Source organism: Gekko japonicus, unplaced genomic scaffold (genome assembly GCF_001447785.1).
Source record: "Gekko japonicus isolate JY-2015 unplaced genomic scaffold, Gekko_japonicus_V1.1 scaffold3, whole genome shotgun sequence".
Taxonomy (NCBI): Eukaryota; Metazoa; Chordata; class Lepidosauria; order Squamata; family Gekkonidae; genus Gekko; species Gekko japonicus.
In genome coordinates, this window is record NW_015170887.1 from 3631706 (window position 1) to 3656610 (window position 24905).

Below are 24905 nucleotides of genomic sequence, written 5' to 3' on the forward strand. Positions count from 1 at the left end.
ATCGTACTACCTTCCTTCCTTCCTTCCTTCCTTCCTTCCTTCCTTCCTTCCTGAAGTTTAATTTTGGTGTTCTCAAGACTTGTAGCTGTTTTGCATGAATAAGCCATCATTATGAATGTGCATCATGTGCACAAACCAGAAAAACGCAGTTTGTGTTGGTTCATGGTTCATGGCTGAGCCACTAACTGAACTACAAACCAAACTGGGAGGTTAGTTTGTAAACTGAACCAGTTCATGGTTTGTGGCTCTGGAAACCCCATTGAAAAGGACCACAGTCCCTTTAAACGGGGTTTACAGAAAGCCCAAAAAACAGCTAAGCGGCAGGGATTAATCTGCTCTTTGCTGCTCCGCTGTTTTGGGCTTTCTTGTGCAGTCTCTTTAAATGCATCCCTAGCCACCATGCAAAGGGACTCAGTATCCCTTTGAACCCCTGCTTTCTGCTCTATCCATGAACCACCACAAATTGCTGTAGAAGTTCATGAAAGTTTGTGATGCTAGATCTGTCATGAAGTTCAGTTCACAAACCACAAACACAGTAAAATTTGTGATGATTTTGCTTTGGGGTTCAGTTTGTGCCCATCCCTAGCCAACATGCATATTTTCCATGCATGTATGGCTTTGGTACATGTGACTAGAATGCAGATTTTTCAGGGAATGCATTTCTGTATACCAAAGCTGTATGTGCATGGGAAATAGGTGCATTGTCCATTCACACAAAAAGGAAACCATTCATACCAGGAGCGTGCATTCCCATTATATATGGCTGAAGCACAAAAATCTGAAAAGGGTGAATGTCTTCCCCTTAGAAATTCTATTTGAATACAGTTTTGGTCAAAGTTCCCTCTAAGCTGTGCTAGGGGGCACTGGTGCACAACATTTTAGCTGGCAGTGCAGCCTACAAGTGAACTGAGAATTTCCCTCCATTAGAAACATGTCACTAACACTGGGTAGAATAAGAAATCTCCCACAAGCTTGGAGAAAAAGCCCATTTGGCACGTTGAAGTTTATATTTTCAGACAATCTTACAGAGGCACTCCTAAATAGACTTATATCCTTCTAAATCTGTTGAAGTCCATTGTTGAGTTATCTCTTACCTTTATTTAAGTGGGGAAAGCATCGTGTTGGCCTGCAACTGTCCATCTAGTTGTAAGATCAGTTTTAAGAAATCTGTTAGTCCATCAAAGGTTATGAGCAAAATATCCTTTCTCAAGATTTTATTGATTGATGCCACAGAGGAGTGTACCCTTGCAAAAATATGCATGGTCTTCAGAAAGCCACCTCTGTTAATCTTCCATGCATTTCTTTTTTTAAAAACCCTTATTATGGGGAATTGGACGGTGCTGTTGTTAAACGTCTGGTAGCATTATACAGTATTTCCTTGGATAATGGAACTGTAGATTATAGCTGCAAAGGCTGTGGTCAGGCCTCACCTGGAGTACTGTGTCCAGTTTTGGGCACCACATTTTAGGAAGGATGTTGACAAGCTTGAGCGTGTCCAGAAGAGGGCAACCAGGATGGTGAGAGGGTTGGAATCCAAGTCTTATGAGGAAAGGCTGAAAGAGTTGGGTATGTTTAGCTTGGGAAAGAGAAGGCTTAGAGGGGACATGACTGCAGTCTTCAAGTATTTGAAGGACTGTCATATAGAAGATGGAGCAGATCTATTCTCTTTTGCTCTGGATTGCAAGACTAGATCTAATGGGTGGAAAATACAAGGGAGTCGTTACCGGCTAAATATCAGGAGAAACTTCCTAACTGTGGGAGTGGCTGAGCAGTGGAACAGACTACCTCGGGAGGTAGTGGATGCTCCTTTTCTGGACATTTTCAAGTGGAGGCTGGACGACCATCTTTCGGGTATGTTGTAGGGCTATCTTTTGGCTATGCTTCTGTAGAGTGCAGGGGGTTGGACTGGATGACCTGCAAGGTCCCTTCCAACTCTAACATTCTATAATTCTATGTTAAGATTTGCTGATGGAAAATTGAGGAATTTGATGGTGTTTTATAATTTAGCACCATGGAATACATCACATAGCATATTTTAATATACAAACTTGATTTGTGTGTTTACCTAAATGGTGACTATGGTACTCTCTCCGCACCCTGTTTGATCTCTGAGGCAACCCACTCTACATTTCCTCCATGGACTTTCCTCCATTATGCAAAAATATTTTTCCTCCAAGAACAAAGTTTGAGCCCAGGGGCACCTTTAATACCAACAAAGTTTTATTCAAGGTATAAGCTTTTGTGTGCGAGGTATTTTTCCTCCAGGAGTGTAAGAAAAATAAAATTATATTTGCTGGCATTTGAAAATAGGATGCATTTCCTAGGACATGATATTGATTTAACAAAATAAAAGAGATGTATACTCTAATCAGACTCACAGCTTTATGAAAGGGTATAGATGTAAAACAAGTTGATGCATTATGGCATCTGATTAAACAATGGATGGAAGGTGATTGTCTGTAAAGTGACTCTTACAATGGAAGGTGATTGTCTGTAAAGTGACTCTTCCACTTTAGAGGCTGCTGCTGGTGCTGCATCATACATATATGACTATTGTAATAGGAAATATTGTTCTTGATTTAATATTGCCAGGTTTCATGGCTGTTTAAAACATATTTTTGTGCATAATTGGAATTAGTTGTACACTGGTTTATTTTTTAAAAAATCTGAATCTTTTATAACTAGCCAAAAAAACCATGAAGTGGGCAGGAAAAAAAACTGTTCAGCGAGTGCTGTTCCATGCAAACTTCCTTGTTCCCTGTTTCTTCCACACTGGGGATAAAACATTGTTAACCTATTGCACTGGTTTCCCTCTTGCATTGAATAAAACAGGACATGCACTGGCAGGACATGTATTGCTTTTCATACACAGAAACACACATGATTTTAATATGTGTGCTAAGGGATTCACCACAAACTCCGAGCTATAGGAATATAAACCAAATAGATGGAAAAGCATTGAAGGCAGAACTTATTACCAACTAGGAATAAAGCCTGTTGTGGAAATAAATACAACAAGGTCTAGAAGGAGGCTCTGGGCGAGTGCCCTGGCCTTGGGCACTCAGCATCAATTTGCTGTGGTGATCTCAGCAGCGTATAATGACACAGAGTCCACCATTTTCTCCAGGGGAACTGATATCTGCCATCTGAAGAGCAGTTGTAATTCTGAGTGATCGCCAGTCCTCACCTGGAGATTGGCAACAATGGTTCCTGGGAGGAAATGGCTGGTTTGGAGGGTGAAGTCTATGGCATTGTACCTGTTGTGGTCCCATCCCTCCTCAAACCCCACTATCTCCAGGCTACTCCCCTCAAATCCCCAGGAATTTTCCAGCCTGGAGTTGGCCACCCTATCTCCTTCCCAGCCAACCATCAACCATTATATGCCCCTCTGACTTTCCATATTCTCCCCCCTCCCTCCTGGAGAGCAGTTGTAATTCTAAGGACCCTCCCCCCCACAACCCCACCCTCTCCAGGCTCCACCCCTCAAATCTCCAGGAATTTCCCAACCTGGAGTTGGCCCCCCTATCTCCTTCCCAGCCAACCATCAACCTACCGTTATCTGCCCCTGATCTCTACCATCTGGAGAGCAGTTTTAATTCTGAGTGATCCAGCCCTCATCTGGAGATTGGCAGAAACAGTTCCCCAGGAAGAAAAGTAGTCTTTCTCCGTAGTGGAAACCAAAGCAGTTTACATCATTCTCCTCTTCCCCTTTTGATCTGCACAACAACCCTGTGAGGTAGGTTAGGCTGAAAGTCTGTGACTAGTCCAAAATCACCCACTCAACTTCCACAGGAAGAACCTGGGTCTGGCAGACCCTGCTCTGAAGCACTTAACTGCTATGCCTAGGGTAGCCAACCTCCAGGTGGAGCCTGAAGATTGCCTGGTATCACAACAGAACTTCAGACAATGGATCTCTCCCCCTGGAGAAAATAACTGCTTTGGAGCTGGGTGGGCTCTATGGCATTTTATTCAGCTGAGGCCTCTCCCCTCCCCAAACTCTGGCTTTCTTAGACTCCACCACAGAATATCCAGGAATTTCCCAATCTGGAGCTGGCAAGCCTCATCAGGACTGGCCCTGGAAAGGGTTTTCTTCCTTTGCCTTTTTACTGACAGAACCTAGTTTGGTTGCCTAGCAACAGCCACTGAGGGAAAAGTTAGTCCCATAGGAAACGTTTGTCCCACAGGAGCCAAGCAGGAGAAGTGTCTTCGTCAGGACAGACAGTTGTTTTGATAGTTTTTTTTCTGTGAGGGAAGAGTGTCCAGGCTGACAGTGGGTGGGGGAGAGGAGTGGACCCAGCCCCCATCCAATGGCATGTGAGTATTCTTGAGTGGCAGTTGATGGGCCAATGGCTGATGGAGCGTACTGCACAGCCGATGGGAGAGCTGGAAATGGCCAATATGTAAGGGAATTATATATATAGGATACCATCACTGTTTCAGCTTTACTGTATCCTGATTTGCAGGCACAATGGTTGGTGACCACACCCGCTTGGAGTTCCACAACATTGAGACTGGGATAATGACAGAGAAGCGTTATATCTCAGTCATTCCATCCAGCTTCATTGGTCACCTTCAGAGCCTCATGTTCAATGGCCTTCTCTACATTGACCTGTGCAAAAATGGTGACATTGACTACTGTGAACTTAAAGCCCGCTTCGGGCTTCGTAATATCATTGCCGATCCTGTTACCTTCAAGACTAAGAGCAGCTACTTGAGCTTAGCGACATTGCAAGCCTACACCTCCATGCACCTCTTCTTCCAGTTCAAGACAACCTCTGCAGATGGCTTCATCCTGTTCAACAGTGGGGATGGAAATGATTTCATTGCTGTTGAATTGGTCAAAGGGTAAGTGAGATCTTGTTTTGGTTTTGGGAGCTACCTGGGAAAGTGAGGTCTTGGTGTGGTTCTGGGAGCTGATTGGTCCAGCTGTGGAGGTAGCCAAGTGAATTCTAATTTCTCTTTCCTCTTACCAGCCTACATGGAAAAGTAATTGATGCAGTATGTGACAGCTAATTGTTTTTTAAAAAAATATTCTGAGCAGGTACTTGTATTGTTTGCAGGTACATACATTATGTGTTTGACCTTGGGAATGGACCTAATGTCATTAAGGGTAATAGTGAACGGCCATTGAATGACAACCAGTGGCATAATGTCGTCATCACCCGAGACAACAGCAATACCCACAGCCTAAAAGTGGATACCAGGGTTGTTACTCAGGTTATCAATGGTGCCAAAAATCTTGATCTTAAGGGTAAGTAACTGGAGTTTTATTCACACATGTATGTTCATCAGTTGACATGCACTTTCATCCCTTCACTTCAGTGAATTCATCTGAAATATCTTGACTGAATGTGCGAAGGACATAACTTAGTGACAGGGCACATGGTTTCCACAATGAAGTCCCAGTTACAAAAGGATAGTGTAAAGTAAGTCTGGAAAATATCTCCACTTGAAATCCCTGAGACCCCACTGCCAGCTGGAGTGGATTGTGCTGCAGTTGATGGACCAATGGCCTAGGATAGTGCAAAGCATCTCTGTACTTGTCCAGTGAGAAGTATCCTGTTTCAGTTGGCAGCAGGTGAAACACCAACTTCTATTTGTGGTGTTTAATCTATTAAGGCAGATTTGCACAGACAAGTTTATCTTTTGCTACTGAAATCAATGACTGATGAACCAAGTTAGGCCTAGTCTATGCTATCAGCTCCTCCTAATGTAAAAATTGTTCTGGGGACTGAACCTGTACAGATGTAGGCAGGGATTGCATGCCAGAATGCCCACCCATGGGATAAGGAGTCTAAACATAGACGTATCAAGAAGGAGGTTAGGCAAGAACATTTTTTTCTCCTTGTCATCTAGTTTTTAGGGAATTTTGGTTTTTAAGCATAAGTATTCACTCGTGTCTGAAATCGCACATGCAGCAACAATGTTAACACCGGATGAGCTGTTTGTGTAAACTGGGAGTTAGGGCCAAATGTATCATTACACTGGAAATCTCCTCAAGTGTGCATTGATTCTGAAATGCAGCCATGTGGAACCTGTTTTGGATTGGGTTCATGGCATTAGTTAAGGGGGAACGTTTTATCCCTATACTGCGCACTCAATCAAAACCAGTCATCCCATTCTACAGTTAGCTCCAGGGCGGGGTGTGTGTGGAGATTGGCACCCTGTTTTTACCTGTCTGTTCCCCCCATCAGGGCTATTTGCAAGCTCAGGGAGATGGTTCCAATCGGGCTGCTTTTCAGGGTAACAAAAGACACAAAAGAAGATCCAGTCATGGATCTGTATCACAACAATTATTGTGACCTTCTACTGCAATCCTAAGCAGAGTGCCACTCTCCTAAACCTATTATCTTCAGCAGGCTTAGTGGATGTAATTCCATCTAGGTTGGCACTGTTAAACACTTTAAGCATGAATGACTGTAAGAATATTAGAATTTACCAGTCGTGAGCACCATGGATGCCACTTTGAGATCCTTGGAGAATGGGTAAGGTGAATGGAGATAGAGATGAATGGATCTATAGAACTTCCTCACTGCGTCAGACTCCTGTAGTTCATCTCACCCAATATTGTGTATCAACTGGTATGGTCATCCAGTATTAACTTCACAACATAGATGTATCTGAAAGGAAAGGTTGTAATTAGTATACATAAAAGACGACTATGCTTTATATCTGAGGTGTTGGTCGCTTGGGTTTTAAATTTAGATTTTCTTTGCTTAACACTAAGTAACAGAGGTCTTTTATTCAATTTATATTACCGACTGCTATCTTATATCACTTGGTGTTAGGGTCATCTGTCTTCTTGTTAAGGAAAAGAATCTTACAGAGTAATGGACTCAATGCACTGCTAAAAATCACTGATATTTGACTTCCTTGCTTTTTCCTTGTATTTTGTGTGCCTCCCCCAGGCGATCTTTACATTGCTGGCCTGTCTCAAGGAATGTACAGCAACCTTCCAAAGTTAGTGGCCTCCCGTGATGGGTTTCAGGGCTGCCTGGCATCAGTGGACTTGAATGGCCGCCTGCCAGATTTAATCAATGATGCTCTGCACCGCAGTGGGCAGATCGAGCGTGGATGTGAAGGTACAGCCTACTTAACATGCAGTTCCCCCTCACACAACCCTCCCTGCCTCCTCGCTGTTCTTTGCATCACCACACATTTCCTCCATTGATCCTCTTTCTGATTTCTTCTCATTGTGACCATCTTTATGGCCACCCACATGCCATATCCATGATTGTAATCAACCGGAATGTGTAACTCGTGAAAGGAATGAAAGGTGATTGCCAAAGGTCACCCTGTTGTCGTCTTGTTCTGTTTTAGTATAGTGTCTCTCCACCAATGGAAGGATGTTGGATTTAGCACCAGTGTACACTTATACACGGATGTTGGTTGTTCATTACTTTTATTTATCTTATGCAATTGCATGTGATGCCAGTTACCTTTCTAAATATTTAATTTTGGATTTGAGTTTGAGCAGTGGTAGCAAGTTTTGATCTGACAGAGGATGTCCCATGGTTCAATGGGAGAGCATCTACCTAGGATGCAGAAAGTCCTAGGTTTAGTTCCCAAAGGATCAGGCAGTAGACAATGAGCAAGTCCTGTACCTGTGATACTGAAGAGCCACTGCCAATCAGAGTAGATAATACTGACTTTGATAAACCAATAGTCTGACTTAGTATAAGACAGCTTTTGGTGGTTGTATCATCCATAGTTCATGTGCCCCCCTCCAAAGAAAAGAAATATTATGTACCTACACATGAATTGGAGATCTGAATGAACAACAACTGATGGAAATCTACTAAATACCAGGGTACATATGGAGAAAATTACAAACTATTTTGCACCTAAAATGATCAGTTATCCAGACCATTTGAACAACTTGAAGCTCAGGAATTTCCATGCCCAAAGTTTCCATCTATTTCAGTTAAGCACACATTTCCATTTGCACATTACTTTCTCTTGGGAGTTTTTGCAGTGGCTGCCAAACCTGTGATCTTGAAAGAAGATGGATAATCATTTAGACAATGCTCAAGTGATCTAAATTCTTTATCACCACATTGAATTTGAGATCTTCAAACATGCATACATATCAGCTGGTGTATTTTATTTCCTACCACATCAGCTCCTGCTAAAAAAAAGTCTACTAGGATTCAATTATGATTATGGCCCAGTTCTTTCCCAGCTTTTGGGAAACTCATGAAGAGTCGGACTCAACTGTGTGACTGAACAACAACAACAGCAATACATCATCATTCTTAGAGACCAGTTCCCACCTTATGTTACAATTTTTGGAACCAGTTCAAATATTGTGGCCATTGGAAATGCTTCTGTGTTCTGAATTACCAAAGAGGGGGAGTGGGGAGGGAATATGGCATAAGGCAAATACAAGATAACTAGGGCATTACTTGTCTTTTTCCAGAGTTCATCACCACATATTGTCCTATTTCCTCTACTATTAAAACAAAACAAAACCGACTCCAAGAAATCTGCCAAGAAACACTTTTTCCTTTATATGTACCAAATTGCCAACAGTGGCATGAAATGGCCCATAAGTAGCATCCAGGAGGGTAGGCAATAACCAAATGAAAGCATCCACACACAACATTCTCCACAATCTGACTTATATTTCCCAGTGGTCCTTCATACATGATGCTGTGCCAAATTATAAATTATCTATCCCTGGTAATTGTTGTTGTTGTTCTTGTATATTCAGAGGATCCTCACACTGACATTCCAGGAGGGGGAGGGGTGTCTGTGAGCCCCTCTTGTCTCCTGGCCTGTGCTCCCCACCCGCCTTTCACTTTTTATGAGTTTGGAATAAACAGCAGATAATCTCTTTTTTGTGCTGTGTTTTGATTTGGGATGGGGAACTACTAAAGAAAGGGAGGTCTGGTTGATGGATTTCTTGCAAAGGAACTTAGCCCTTCAAGCAAAGCAGAAGACCATTATGAAGCATATTAGGTGACCAATTGCACTGCCTCAGCCTAGCCTCCTCATAGAGTTGCTGGGAGGGTAAAAGGAAGGAGGGGAAAGTTCCTTGGAGGTAAGGTGGGATAAAAATGTTTCAGAGAGATAGATTAAATGAATCTTACTCATTGTATTTAGAAGTTTGTTTTTAGGGACAAAAGCAATAATGTTTGCACTTGGAGAATATTTTCCATATCATTTAAATGGGACACAGTGGCCTGGATCCAGCAATGTGCAAGTGGATATATATCGATATATAGATATAGATATGTATATATCCTTAGCACAGTTCCACTAGTCCAAGACCTTGTGCAACATCTCATGCTTTCCTTCCAATATAGTGCCCAGAAATTGGTTGCACAGATCTTGCATAAATGAAAATACAAGTGGGGATACAGTAAGTTTGAGTGGCAACCATAGTCTTTTTCTCATGTTTCCACTTGCACCTCACCCATCATTGGAACAAGGGATTGTTCTCCTGGAGAACCATCAAATTAGAAGAATATGCTGTTGAAGGATGGTGTGTAACCCAGAAGAGATACTAGTTTGGGGACATATGGATCAGAGCATCTCATAAGGATAAGCTGTACTTTATCCAGTGTTTATCTGTTCTCATGTATACAGGGCCCCCCCATGTCATCAGAACTTTGTAACTGGATCAGTAAAGGCCCTGTTAAGGGGGGAAAATATCATTCCCTTCTTTTAAAAAAATATAATTTCCTTTTAAAATTTGAAGGATACAATTTTTTGGATTTACAGGGTTTTTGTGTGTGCTGTCACTGTGCAGTATTACATAACACAGAAGCAGCTGTGTTTGAATAGAGGATGCCTTATGTGGGCACTTACATGACTGTTCAGAATGAGCTTTTAATATTCCAAAATAAATGCAATTTTATGGAAGAGTGATTATTTAGTTCTCCAGCACCAGGAGGATTTTGGGGCATGCTACTGATTGCAGAATTGCCTTCTTAATTAACACTAACCATATTTTAAAAGGCAAACAGAGCTCAAAGCAGCCAGGTCCATAGCTGAGAGGTGGAACACATGTTTTGCATGTGTAAGGCCCTAGAATAAAACTCTGGCATTTCTGGATAAAGGATCTGAAGCAGTGAGGCTTAGGAAGGACCCCTGACTGAGACCCTAGAGAGACCCAGCCAGTTAGTGAGGACAGCTTATACCAGACTGGAGCAGCCAGTGAAACTGGCAGCAGAAGGAGGAAAAGAAGCAATAACAACCCCCCTTCCCATATAAAAATTGGCTCATCATTTGAAATGAGACTCTATAGGGGAAAACATTTTTAAGGAAACTTTGCAGGCAGGCAAACTTGGGTAGAAAGCATCAGATGAAAGTCTACAGGTTAGATACTATGAACTATGAACACAAGGAGTTCATGGAGACAAATTGTTGCTGCATTTGCCTCCCCCCAGCAGCCCCCTGTATGTGACCTCCTGAAAGGTAACACCAGAAGTTGGGACCCTTGTTGACAAAATGACATGTGGCACAGAGAAGCACAGCAGGAAGGAGAAATTAAACAAGACCACCTCCTTCCTCCTCCATCAGCAGAGTAATTTGGCAAAGAAAACTGTCACCTGGTGAGACAGAGGAGATTTTTTCCTGATTCATCCACCTTATCCCCCCACCTATGACATATGCCATTTTGTACATGAAGACCTCTTGAAAGTCTCTTACACTCGTGCTTCATAAGACCCAGATCGATGAACCCAGGGATAATTACTATGGATGGGTTGGAATTCATCATTTTCTGTGCTCCTTTGCAGCAGGTGACACAAGAAGGCATTGGCAGCTCTCTCTGATCTGGTGAAAGGTTTGATCAAGGCTTTTTCAGGCAGCTCACAATACTCCTGCAAAGGTATTTTAGCAAAAGCCAAGAGCTTTGTTGCATCCAGCTGTGAGGAATCCAGGACATAGCTGGTGGTTATCACACAGCCCTCAGGTATTCAGCTACAGGATGACATAATCATCTCGAGTGGCATTTATGGCAGAAAGGGCTGTATCAAATCATATGTTCTAGGCATTAGTTATATAAACCTGAGAACGTTGAACTGCAGAAAGAACAATACAGAAAATACAGTGTTGGTTGGAACAGCTATAGCAAAGGAAACTGCCTGACTTCAGAGCCCAGAAAGCTATCATTTGGGGCCATTGGAAACATCAAATTTATTTGACATCAAGGAGGGGAAGGTGAATCAACTGAGCTGGTTAAGATAATAATCTAGGAGCTGAGGCTCCTGCTACGTGCTCTGTAACTATGCTAAGAATTCACGGTGGGCACTTCTGTGTCCTCTTTTAACCTCTGTCTATTTCCATTTTGTCCATTGGTAAAGAAGGCAAAGTGGAGCTGCGGTGGCTCAAGTGGTTAAGACGCTGAACTGCAGGCTGTGGAAGGTCGGTAGTTCAGCAGTTCAAGACCCGGGTGCCGCATAACGGAGTGAGCTCCTGTCTCTAGTTCCAGCTCCTGCCAACCTAGCAGTTCGAAAGCAAAAAATTGCAATTAGATAAATAGGGACCACTTCAGTGGGAAAGGTAACAGCGTTCCGTGCGCCTTGGCGTTTAGTCATGCCGGCCACATGACCACGGAAACGTCTTCGGACAGCGCTGGCTCTTCAGCTTTGAAATGGAGATGAGCACCGCAATCAGACCCTAGAGTCAAACTCGACTGGCTTTCGAGCAAGGGAACCTTTACCTTTAAAGAAGGCAAAAACCAAAATCCACAAATAACCATTTTGGCAATAGTATGAGAACACAGGCGAGAGGATCAAAGTCTTCTTGGAAATGGGCTCCTGGCTTCCATTGGGAAGTTTTGTGTTCAGGTTTTGGTGACCATTGGTTGCACCTTTGGGGAAAATTCAGTATCATGTATTGATCATGCACAGTTTCTTGGAATCACTCATATCACTGGCATAGAGAATGGGAGAGAGGCATCAAGAAGGATCATAGAAGATGAGTGTTCTTTTCAAGATAAGCCATCAAACACTGGCACAATCTTTTGTCTGCTGAATTAGTAGACCAAATAGCACTTATTTTGCCCTTGACACCTGGTTTTAACGTTTAGTAATTTCAGTCTATAGTTAACTACTTACCTGTGGTAAAGTCTTTGCCGGTATCCTTATGGAAGACTGCAATAAATATTACAAATTGCCTGCGTGTGCGCGTGCGTGTGCGTGTGCGTGCGTTTCTTTGTGACGATTTTATTTCATCAATCACATGTTAGCTATTTCCTGCCACCACCACCCCATTATGATCACTCTCCATTATTTTTAACACTGTACTCCAACAAATACAAGCTACTCGAGAAGTTACCAGGCACCAGATATAAATATGTGAAAATGCAAACCCAGTTTTCCTTTCATTCATCAGCCCCTTGCAAAGGACTTTGCTTTTCTCCAAAATATCACAATATAGTCATTACTGGAGTATAGATTCAAACATTAACTACTTGACATGAATATTCTTATCCTGTGTGATTCAGAATAGTCTTGCCAAGTTCCCCCCCCCCCCGTTTGAATCATGTAATGGGATCCGCCCATCTTTATTGTTTAATTCAATTAATGTCTTCACAACACACTTAACTGCTCGATTGGCCTCTGTGGTGATTTACAGTTAACAGTTATACACTATGAGCAAGCTTTTGGAGGATGGAGTGCAATGCTAAGCAGAGTTACACCCTTTACATCAATTGAAATCAATGGGCTTAGAATGGTATGGATTGCACTGGCTATCAGCGTTCTGGAACAAGTCTAATGGCTTGGCCCAGAGAGAAGGCTTTTTCCTCTACGCAAATGATATGGTCTTCAAGGTCAAGAAGACTTATAGAGGAGAAACAAGTTCAGCTTTTCCCCATTTTCAAACAACCTCTGCAAATGGTATTGCTAGGCTTAGTGGAATTGCAAAAGAGATGGAGGGGAGGATAGAAGAACACAGAAGATCCTTTCTGGATGAGACCAGTGATCCATCTAGCTCAGCATCCTGCCCCACACAGTAGCCAACCAATTGCCCTGAAGGGCCAACAAATAAAACATTGTGGCCTCCTAGCACTGGTACACAGTGGTCTGCTGCCTCTGAAAATGGAGGGGAAATGGGGAATTGAAACTGCGTGCAAACACTGGTCATTACCTTCTCTACAGTTTCTCAGATGGTGGCTTGCAAAGCCAAAGTTCAGGTTTTAAAATTGTATGACGGTAGTATAGTAAACTTCACTATGGACATCTGTGTCACCAGTTCTCATTTGTGGATTAATAAAAGTTACAGGTGGTAGTAGGTGTGGCAGAAGTCTACCTTTGCAGTTGCACCACCACTGTGTTTGGGGGTGGTGGTGAGAAAGCTGAAACCCACAGGTGAAAATCCTTCCACTTGCAGAAACGCTCCATTAGATTTGAACTATTAGCAAGTTTCTTGGATTGCCTTGCTTCTAGGAGTGCGAATGCCTTATTCTTCTGATAATTCATAATTCAAGTAACATTTGAAATGAATCTTATAACCCTAACCCGTGGAAAGGTCTATGTGAAACAAGGGATGCCAAAACACCTGCAAGTTCAACTCACTTCCCATTGTCCAGTGGTCATCAAGCAGCCAGTTAATCAACCGGCTGTTCAGCTGTTTGCAACACAGGATAACTGCAGCCAACAGAGGCCAACTCTCTGCTGATCAGCTGGAAGTCAGGTTCTTCTGATCTCTCATCCTGCAAGCTTTGCAGCTTCCCAGATTTGCTGAGATTCAACAAATTTAGGGACAGGGCTGATCAAAAAGCCTGGCTGATTTCACTTCACTTTGCCCCACCCCAAGCTATCAGTTAGGGCTGCAGAAAAAAAGAAGAAGAAGGAGAAGCACTTGTGCAGTGCAGAAATTAAAAGCATTTGTGTCTGTCGCAATACAGGGGGGGGGGAGAAAATCTCTCTCTTTTGCAGTGCAGAGATTAAAATTATTGCTTCAGTCCCTGCCTAGTTTGGAGAAGAAGGAAGAGCTCCCTTTTGCAACTGTGTAGCTATTTTGCTGAGGGGGTGCTGTGGAAAAGAACCTGAGTCCCAGCTGATTGCCCCATCAGACCTGAGGCAGCTCCTGACCAACAGGCAGCTGCTAACTTGTTTGGCAGCTGTTTCAGTTGTGTGATGCTAACCAAAGATATCCCTGATCTGCTCACAGTCTGATTGTGAGTGTTGAGCAAGGTATGTTCTGCTGCCAAAATGGTTCACTGAGAAAATATGTGGCATACCTATGTGAGACCCTTGTATATCTAACACTGAAGGGGGGGGTGATATCTCCATGGGACTGTCACAGTATCTACATTTTTTAAAAGCCTTCAGAGGAAGAAGTCTGACTGTATCATTTTAGCCTGAATCTGTACATGGCAAAGGAAACATGGATGTTGCCAGATATTTTTCAGTGGTCACATATACTTGTTTCCATCTGAATTTAGGCATTCTTAGGGGTCAGGAAAGCATCTCACTGTGGAGCTAAATTCCATGGTTTGGAATGTCACATTAAAAATGGTGAATCATGTCCCATCAATGCTTTGTCTGTGCACATCTGTGTCGACCTTTCTCTTCCCAACCCAATAGTGTGTGCTCCGTTGTCTGGTGTACTGGTTTTATGTTGTTCAGGTGGTAATAGACAGAGGCCATGATGGCTGCTTGTCTCCTGCTTTGTCTACATTGTCTCTAGCAGTGAAACCCTTACCACATCTATTAAGTGTGCATATGGGCTGTGTTGGTAATACCAGTTCTGTTTTGTTTGTTTATTTTTAGTGATGTTACCCTGGTTTGATCTGCCATTTTACTAACCTCTGGTTTATTGTTTCGCTTTTTCCGTTCTTTTGCTAACAAAGTTGAGTTGACCAAAGCTGACCTGCAAGGTAGAGAAGGTTTTTTGTTTCCCTTGCCAGTTTGAACTGAAAGATGCCTTTTGATGTAACCATTGGTGCCTTTTTATTTATTTTTATTTTTTGGATGCAGTCACATCTCTAAGCCAAATGGGCATGAGCCTTCTACAACCTGCTAGGTTGCAGAGTGGGGTGGTGAGGAATCTGGGGAGGAAAAAAAATGTAAGCCTAGTTTGGATAGTTTAAGAGGTTTGACTGTATTCCATCCTGAGATTATCCATAACTGCACAGCTTGATTTCCTGAAAAAGGGGTGTTCACATGAAAAGGTGGCACTGAATATCTGATTTACTATAATACAGGTGGAACTTAGTCTTTCAGGGGACTGAAAAAGTTCACAGTCTGATCCAATGTGGGCTTATTTACAAGTAAGCCTCCCTGATCTTCCTGGGATGATAAGAGATTGAAAGTTTCTTTCAAAGCTTTTGCAGACTTTGGGGGAAAATGAACTAAGAAAAAAATAGATACACCACAGTTAACAAGAAGGACTTCTGAACTCCATATGTTTTTTTTAAAAAAATAAATAAGCTATTGCACGTAGAGACAAATACATCACATCAGTGCTCTACAAAATCTTTTCCATCCTCACCCCCCCACATATGTTTTTATACCGTAACCTGGAAGTGTGAACTTGATCTATTGTTGGGACATCAATGCAGCTTTTCCTTTCCATGCTGTTTGGTTCACTAGATGAAACAGCCATTGACATTGTTCAGAGTTTGGATTCTGGCTCTTTACGGAGAAATCTAGGGCTGCCCACTGATCCTTGCTGGGTAAGAAGAGCCAGTCATTGGTAATGAAGGTTGAAGGAAAGCTATAGATCAGAAGGCACTGCTGGCCAGGATAGATTTCATTAACAGAAATCAGAGGGAAAGGAGAATGTAAAAGGTAGTTTAACTTCTGTGATGCTTAAGTGAGGTCAAATGTTACTACTTCAATAGTGAGATGGAGAGAAGGGGGAGCATACTCCCTGTAGCTGAGGTAGAATGGATTTCACAAAATCTAAGATTGGGAAACATGAGGAAAAGCTTTTCGTACCCACCCAATATTATAGTTAAGGCTCTTTTGTTTGTAAGGAGTGCAAAAATAGCACACAGACTCAGTTCAGACACAATGCAAAATTGTAGTTTATTTTAACTTTGGATAGTTTTTGAAACCCGGAGTCCATTCACAGACTTAATTTACATGAGCAAACCCTGGCTTCATCAGTTTTGCACTGTGGGTCCCCATTGGGGAGAAATGTGAAGTACAAATCATCTAAATAAGAGAGCATGGCTTCAGAAGAGGACCTTTACTGGCAGGCTGGGCAACATAGATGGAAGTGGTCCATCAAGTACCTTGGTCCCACGCCATTTCAGATGGTTTTAGATCTGGGTTTGGTGTAGCCTAACTAACTATAACAGGTACTGGAGAAGCCTCCATTCAGACAATCATACTAGCCATAGTTAATTGAATCAAAACATGGCTTTGCATGAACTCAGATGAGCCCTCATCTTGGAGCATCTTAGAGGCATTTATTTGGGCATGAGCTTTTCTGATTAGAATCTGATTGGATTCTTTTCTTCACTTTCATCCCATTTCTTAGCCAAAGTTGGTGCTAAAGCTTCTCCTGGGAATAAAAATAATCAATATAAATTAAATGAAACAGAAATGATCTATAGGGAGCAGATTCTCAGCTGAAACCAACCACCATATTTTAGATTAGGTTAGGTTAAATGTCTGTGTTGTGCTCTGCGAAATACATTCAAAAGAAGAATATAAGACACAAGAATACACACAAGAAGAAAAGGAGAGACCGGGGGGGGGGGGGGGGAAAGCACAAGAAATGTAAAGCAGGTTACATCAGATACAATACAGAGGATAAAATACAACCAAACTAGAAGCAGCATGATTAACAAAACTGTAAAGAAGCATGAAGGGAGAGGGCTGGGGGTGGGTCCTTTTGATCTTCCATCTATGTCTAGATATCTGCAAGGGACACAGGGGAAGGTTCAAGATGGTGCTAGAGCAAAGAATTGCATTCATTTCCTTACTACAGAAATAATGACTATTCCTAATGTAAAATGACCATCAGTGTCAAGGCGTAGGGTTTTGATGTCCATACACATGGGGAGAAAACCACATAGTTTTCCAGTATGGGTAATCTATATATACATATAGTGACACATATTTGTGGTGGTGGTATGTAAAGATCTACACACTAGTTCTTACATGGACATATTTTCTGTGGGCAAAATATTTATTTATGTAGAACATTTGTATTCTGCCTTTCTGCCCACTTGTAACCTCAATAAAACAAACATCAATTTACACACACACACACACACACACACACACACAAACAGGCAAACATGTAAACCAGCAACTAAAAATAAACAAGAAGGATGGTTATGAAGGGTATGCCAGACAAAACAGAAAAGTCTTTATCTACTGGTGAGTGAAGTAACATGGGGAGCAGCTCTCCAAGCCTCCACTTGCTTTGGTCAGTCAGATATGGCTCTGATAAATTTTTTTACAGCAAGAAATCCAGCAAACTTTATATTGTCAACTTTAGGTCCCTGTCCTTCAGTGGATTGAAGACTTAATGCTTGGGATAACAGTGCTTCTTCAAAAGGATTTCTGAGACTTTCACCTCTTTTCTACAGAGTAGGGAGGCACTGAGGAGGTTGACTTTCATAGTGGGGCCTTTCATTTCAGGAAACCAATCTTTGCTGTATAGGTTTGGATATCCTAGTCCCAAATGGAAACATTATGATTCCTCAGTCTGAGGGGCTGCTTTTCTGTGCTGCTATGACCTGGATGGTGGGGAAGTCTGGTGGAGGAGGACTTGCCACCATACCTTTCTAAGACTCTGCACTTTCAGTCATTTATCTTTGTCTTCCCCCTTCTTATTTCCACTTCTGGTGAATGTTGTACACGTCTCCTTAATCTTGAACACTTAACTTTCCTTTGTTTGCTTTCCCTCCTAAAACACAATCAAGACATATTCCCTTTTATGCGGTTCACTTTGTGTCGGGTGGGGTTCTACCTCCACCCGTTTACTCATTCTGTTACGAGATCTTGAGGAAAAAATATCCAAAAAGGGGGCAGGTATGTATCACATGGTGTAAAACATAGAACCCACACCTTTGAACTTGGTTGACAAACTGACCATTTTAATAGATTTTTTTGTTGGTACTGTTATCCATCTACAAATGTTCTGATCCCCAATGGGCTTCTCATATGTGCCATGCCACCTACTGCATTATTTTTAGCACCCACCACCTTCATCCCCAGAACATCTTTCCCAAAAGCATCTGTTCCACAAAGCAAAGAGCTAGTTGTGGCTTTCCTTTCTCTGCTTGGTACAGGAGATGCTTTAGAAGAGCCCAGGAGGCATCACCTTTGTATCTGCAGGAAGCATCCCTTTGGAAACAGCTGCCCTGCCTCCATTTTGTGGCTGGTCCAGTCCCTGTGGCAGCCATTTTGTGGTGGTGCCACTGCCTTTTCTCAAAATTCTAACAGTGTCCACAACCTCAACAAGGTTGGATATCCTTGCACTAGAGGAAAAACTGAGTTTCTTGTCAAAGTATACTTATAAATATGTATCATCTGCTGATAATCCAGTTCTATCCCATATTCACTTGGAAGCAAGTTCCATTGTTTCTAATGGAACTTACTCCTATGCAGGTGTGCATAGGATCCCAACTTTGCAGCTTTATCTTGCACAGAGTTAGGTACATCTAGGCCTTGCTCATTGTGAAAATTATCAGCTTGTGGTTTTTTTAAACCCTCAAACGCCCCTTGATTTGGGTGCTCAAGAGAAGTTAGCATATTAGAAAGAGTATTCCTTAGAATTCTTGAGGGCAATGTTGCCATCCAGAATGTAAAATGTGAAAAGAGTGTCCTCCAATGGATGGTGTTTGACTTTAGCTATGGCTTCTGACCTTACATGACATGTAGAAAGAGACAACAGGTACAAGTATTTCATGCTTCTTGTTCTCCATTCTTCTTTCTGATGTCTGAAGAAGAACCTTTGCATCTCCCTCCAACAGTGAAACACAGAAGCAACCCCCTCCTGTTGTGAGTTGTCAGATGTTAACTGAGCAACTTCAGAAATCATAGAGCAACACAGAGAACAAGAAGTTCAACATAAAAATATGAACACTTGAAGACCAAAAAAGTCTATGGTGCCTAGCTTTAGAGCTACAGTGAATATTTGTCCATTTTAATTTTGGGGTGTGAAAGAAATGCTGCCAAGGTGAGGGCAGCAACATTTCATTCAAATATGTGTGTGTTTTCAAAGCTTTTTGCCATCATTGTTTCTTCCTCTTAGAGTGGTTCCAGGCAGTCTAGGTTCACAGATAGGATGTATGGACACTATGATGCTGCATATGCAATCGGATTTTGAAACATGCTAATGTCACTGAGGTAAAACAAAGCTTATTTTGAGGGACAGCAACACTTCCTGGACAGGCCATTCTAGCCAGGCAAGGATCACATGATTAATGTGATGGCCTCATGATGCTTTGTAGCAAATCAGATTTGGCTAAGTGAAAATATCACTGAGGGCAAATAAAGTTTATTCATAAAGAAGGCAATACTTTGTATCATCCCTCTTCACAGCAAATCACCAGAAATGGCTGGGGAGGGAGGAGATGTTGATGTTGACGAAATTATTCGTACACATTGTTCCCCTACATATTTGACTTGGCACTGTTCAGCATTTGTTTTCTTACTGGAGCCATCCAGGTGCCTCTGGGAAGCTCACAAATATGGCACGGAAGCTTCTTCTTCCCTTAGTGGGAGGCCCATGTGGTTCCCCTCCTCCCTCGTGCCACCTTACATCACAGATAAATTCTCTCTCAGAATGTTAACCTGGATTCTTGTCACTGCTAGATACAAGTCCAGGAGCACCATAGAGACCAACAAAATGTTCAAGGTATGAGCTTTTGAGAGTCAAAGCATCTTTCATCAGATATGTGACCTTCGTATCTGATAAAGGGACCTTTGATTCTTGAAAAGCTAATACCCTCCCCCCCAAAAAAAATCTTTTTGATCTCTTTGATGCTCCTGAACTTGAATCTAGCTGTTCTACTGCAGACCAACATGGCTACCTGTTATTTATTTCTGATATTTAGGTTTTTTGTTTGTTTTTAAAAAAATACCACTAGGGTTGGCATCTTTTATGCTTTATGAACTTTGCATGCTGCTGGGACTGCCTTGGCAGAAGGGTGGGATAAAAATGTATCCAGCAGATAAATAGTATGGTGGCACATAAATAAAGGATGACAACGTTAGAATTGTGTATTTTATTTTTACATGCTGGTTTAAAAATTCTATGGGCTATCACAGCTTGCATAAAAATTTGAAAGGAAATTCTTTCGAAAACATGCACACATAGAGAGAGGGAGAGATCAGTTTGGTGAGCTCAAGCAATAACAACCAAACACTCTTCCTGTAGAATAAAATGCTTAAAGAGACTCATGTGAAGTCTATTGCAGGGATAAAGTTCTTTGCATAGTGCCTGCACTAGACTTTAAAGCTTTATTCAGTGGGCTGGATCTTGTTAAATGGCACCAGCAAGAACATTAATAAAAACAGAGCTTCTGACACCTTGTGGAGAGCTTTGGGGGAGATGTTATTTAAAGCCAGCTCTCCTTCCCAGTGCACATAAATTATGTATTGGTCTCTCTTGCTTCTGCCCTCTGCTGTTATCACTTAAGGGCCATGTGGATGAAACCAAGGCTCGTTTCATATCTAAAACACTAGTGGGATTTTCTTGCTTCCTCACCCATAATCCTAATCCCCTCTGACTTCCCTGTTCCAGTGGCCAAGATTTCAGTTTCATAGACAGGGGGATTATGACAATAGAGAACAGAGACATCAACAGCAGATGAACACTCAGCAGGAAGCATCGAGTTACCACATCAAACTCCCTTGGTGAGTGCCAAGGAGGTGAAGCACGCATAATATCCATAAACCTGGGCTCTTTCCACAGACACAGGCTCTAAGAAAAAAGCACTTTTGTCTTTCCTGAAGGAAGCCTTCCAGTGCCCCCATAGAAGCTTTCCAAGGCTTCCCTCAGGTGTTTTAAATCCTCATTCTCCTCTGCTTCACCCATTATAATGACTATTAGTATTTCATTTTTCTCTCACCTTTATTCTAAGGAACTCATGTTCCTCTCTCAGTTTAGCCAGGTGACAACCCTGTCAAGTAGGTTAGGCTGATGGAAGATGACTGACCAAGGTCACCCAGTCAGTTTCCTACCTGAGTGGACATTTTGAACCCCTGATTGCCCAGCCCTCATCTACCAGTCTACTCATGATACCATCTTGAGATCTACAATAGTACAAAATGAGGAGGAAAGGGGAAATTAACCATTTAGCCCCCTTTTCTCAGCACTATAGCCCTGATCTACATCACCTTTCTTGCTAAAAAAAAGGGGTGTGTGTGGAGTTTCCCTTTTATTGGAAAACTAATCTAGAAAATATATCTGGTTGCTTAAAACCAAATATCTGAGATAGGGATAATCTCAACACTCCAACTCCAGTTTTCCCAGACTTTCAGTCCCAGAACTCCAATGTGATGTGAAGGTTGAGCTCTAGACAATCTCAGGACTTTCAGAATCTTGCACCCGCACATTGTGATGTGTAGTTTGGGCCAACCCATGGCAAAAACGTCTTTGCCGGTATGTAATGTCTGGAATGACCCTAAAACAAGATCACAAAGAAACAATGGACGCTGAACAGAGCAATGTAGAACATGCCAGGCTCAATGCATTACAATCCACAGGAGAAAATCCAACATAATATCCTTTTAAAAAATCTTATTTATAAGGCAGCCTTGTGATTCTTTAAGTAGCACTCACTCTCCTTCTAATTCTGTCAGTTATTGTTGCGATCCAATCCTGTTAATGAGTACCATATGGTGGTACTACAGGATTTCCAGAAGTCCTGCAAGGAGACTCTCTGTACATCTATAATTATGCCCTCTTGCTCTTTGTGTATGCGTAATTCTCTTTCAAATCACACATAATTGTAAATTCCAAGTGTCAAGCTAGAGGCAGGCTGTGCTAGCAGAGGGAAGGCTGAATTTGCAGGGTGGCTTTGCTACCTTTCTGCTTGCTAGCTAGCTAAAGAAACCTTCTAAGAATGAGACCAGAGTGGCCTTCATATTTTCTCAGACACCCCAGTTGAGAGCTGTGGTGTTTGAATGAGGCAATACAGCTGCTTTCTCGAAGCAAGCAAAAGGCCTTAGCTAAGGATAATGTTGACTTTCTTGTCCCTGGTTGTTTTCAAGCTAAAAATACCAGCTTTGCTTCCCCCATTTGTGCAAATTATTTACAACCAAGAGTCCTAATTTTTGACCATGCTGTGTTCTGTGTACTAATTTCTTCCCTTAAAAGGTACACCTTTACCATTATTAGTGACTCATTCAATCGGCATCATAAATCACTGCATTAAAAAAAACTGTACTGCATGCATATAAAATGCCCGCACAATACTAACAAATCAGAAAAAAACCCAAAAATCAGAAAAGAAAAAGAAGAAAAAATGTAAATGGATATTAAAAAGAACATATGCACAGGAGGGGCTATGACTTGGTGTCAGGACCAGTGCTTTGCATACTGAAAGTTCCAGCTTCAACCCTCGGTATGTCTCATTAAAAAAGATCAATTAGTAGGTGATGTGAAAGGCCTCTGCCCAAGTCCTTAGAGAGTCTCTGCTAGTCAGAGTAGACAAGAGTGACCTTGATACCTTAATAGTCTGATTCAGCACAAGGCAGTTTCATGTGTCCATATTCTCATACCTGTCTTCTACATATTATCACAGAAGTAACTAAATAGATGTCTATTAAAGATTATTGAGGAGCTGGGGGGGAAAGAGGTTGCAAGTAAAAAATGGACACTCTGAAAGTATAAAATGGCAAATCTTCTGATTTCTAGAATTGGAGGTGGTCTAGTGAAGGGGATGCCAAGGGACCATTAGTACTTTTTTTCTTCTATTCCTGGAACTGGATGCACTGAGCTACTCTATCACTGTGGGAAAGTGGGTTGTTATCATAGGTGTAACACTATAGACAGACTTTTCCTACTTCCTTGGATGCACCGAGCTACTCTATCACTGTGGAAAAGTGGGTTATCATAGGTGTAGCACTATAGACAGACTTTTCCTACTTCCTTACATCCTCTCAAAGAGAATATTTTTTCAACTGTGTCAGTTTGCATCTTCAAGTGCCAAATGTCCACTCCATGTATTGTCTATTAGGATGGAAATGAGGTCTGGGAACTAGAGTTTCTGGAAGGGGCTTTTAACAGCTCTGTGGCATGCAGAAACTCAGTAGACTGCATCTGGATGTTGGGAAAGTCTCACCAGGTGAATATCTGTCTGCCCCATCCCTTTAAAAAAACAACAACATACACACCTGTTTCCCGTGCCAGGAAAAAAACAAACAAGGCAAAAATAAAATTAATCTTGAATCCACCAGCTTTAAATGTTTTGGAAATCATACCGATCTTCTCTTGCAATTGCCCCGCTGTCATTAGTCAGTGCCACTACTTTGCTATGTATACATTGGAGATTTCAGCCAAAGGACCTCAAACAAACTTAGAGCCCTAAACTGTTCAGGATGGTTACTGTGTACAGCTGTTCCTGAGGTTCAGTGCCTTTGAAATCCAGATGGCCTCCATTTGAGGATTAAGGTTCTGAGCAGTGGAGTATTTTTAAGGGTGCCTGACATGCCAGAGAGATGTATCCCCATTCCAAGCAGCCTGTCACTGAGGATATGGGTGGCCTGGCTAGGATTTATACAGTTCTTAAGAAGTGTGATTGGCCAATGTTGCCAGTTTCTTATCAGAAACATAGAAAGGTATGATGTCACTTCCAGATTTTCTCTGGAAGTGATGTCATGCTGTCACACGGTGGCTCTCCTGGACTCCTACCAGCCACAGGATGGCAATCTTAGTGATTGGCTGAAGACTTGATTCAGCAAATTTGAGGTATGATGGAAGCTGCAGTGGGGGGAATTTCCCCTACACTCCCAGGGAGTTCAGTTGGAAAATTTAAACTTATATTAGGGGTTTTGGTAACCATTATTTAATTTAGAATTGTGTATGTCTCCCCACCTGGTTAGATTTCCTGGTCAGTGAGAGGACAAATGCTGCAGGAATATTGTAGCTAACTATCTGTTGCTTTGATGGTTCTGGGAGCCTGATGAGAGAAAAGCACATGCTGATTTATTTATTTTTTGCATTATTAGTTGATCCAAACTGCATCCTTCACTTTATTGCTGGTGGGAGGTTGAATTTGTATTTCCTGCATGTAAACTGTATCAGATCTGCTTTGTCTACCAAAGCAGCAAAACAGATCAAACTATTTTATAGATGGTCGATTGCCTCCTTTTACAGCAGTGGAAATGGGGGGGGGGGACCTCATTAATCTAAACCAAAAAGGAAACATGAAACATTATAGCAAAGCTTCCTTTGTTCTATTTGTTTTCAAGCATCAGTAATTCCTTACTCCTAAAGAAATTAACTGTTCTGGAAAGCAGCCCTTCTGTTACATCCACATGATTCAGTGGTTTTGATAAGTCTGAAATGTTCCCTCTCATCTTGGGATCGCCAGTGTTTGTGCTTCTATATTTAAAGCAAAGGAAGAAACGGAATTTTAAACAGCAATGGAGAATTAAAATGACTTGCTATGGCAAGCATGCATCAATTTAGTGGTTACTACTTGCTGTTTACAATTGACAATCTCAAAAATGACTGGTTTGATGCACCAAAAGAATACCTATGTGCTTTGCCAACAATTCAGTTTCTGAAATCCTACAAGATCTGCCACAAAACCACCAGTGTAGATATTTAGGGTGGTGCAAAGACAAGTGAGAAGAAGAGAAGAGAAGCTGACATTATATCTCATCAAGCTGGCCTCTTTTGCTTTCAAAGGTCAGCTCAGCATTCTTGGGAAGAAGTGCAGATTTGTCATATAAATTGGTTCCCAATCCCTCTCACCCCTTCCAAAGTCCCTTCAGAGTGGTCTGAAGGATCCCATGAACTTCCTTCCT

General features: G+C 41.9%; 1 protein-coding gene across 1 annotated transcript in view; it reads left to right on the forward strand.

The window, feature by feature from the left end:
- NRXN3 (neurexin 3) overlaps positions 1 to 24905 on the forward strand; it is a 1635269-nt gene that overhangs the window by 688752 nt on the left and 921612 nt on the right. The window contains exons 13-15 of the mRNA XM_015418345.1: positions 4464 to 4845; positions 5061 to 5251; positions 6909 to 7082. Coding sequence (XP_015273831.1) covers positions 4464 to 4845; positions 5061 to 5251; positions 6909 to 7082 — 747 coding nt within the window. The remainder of the gene's footprint in view (positions 1 to 4463; positions 4846 to 5060; positions 5252 to 6908; positions 7083 to 24905) is intronic.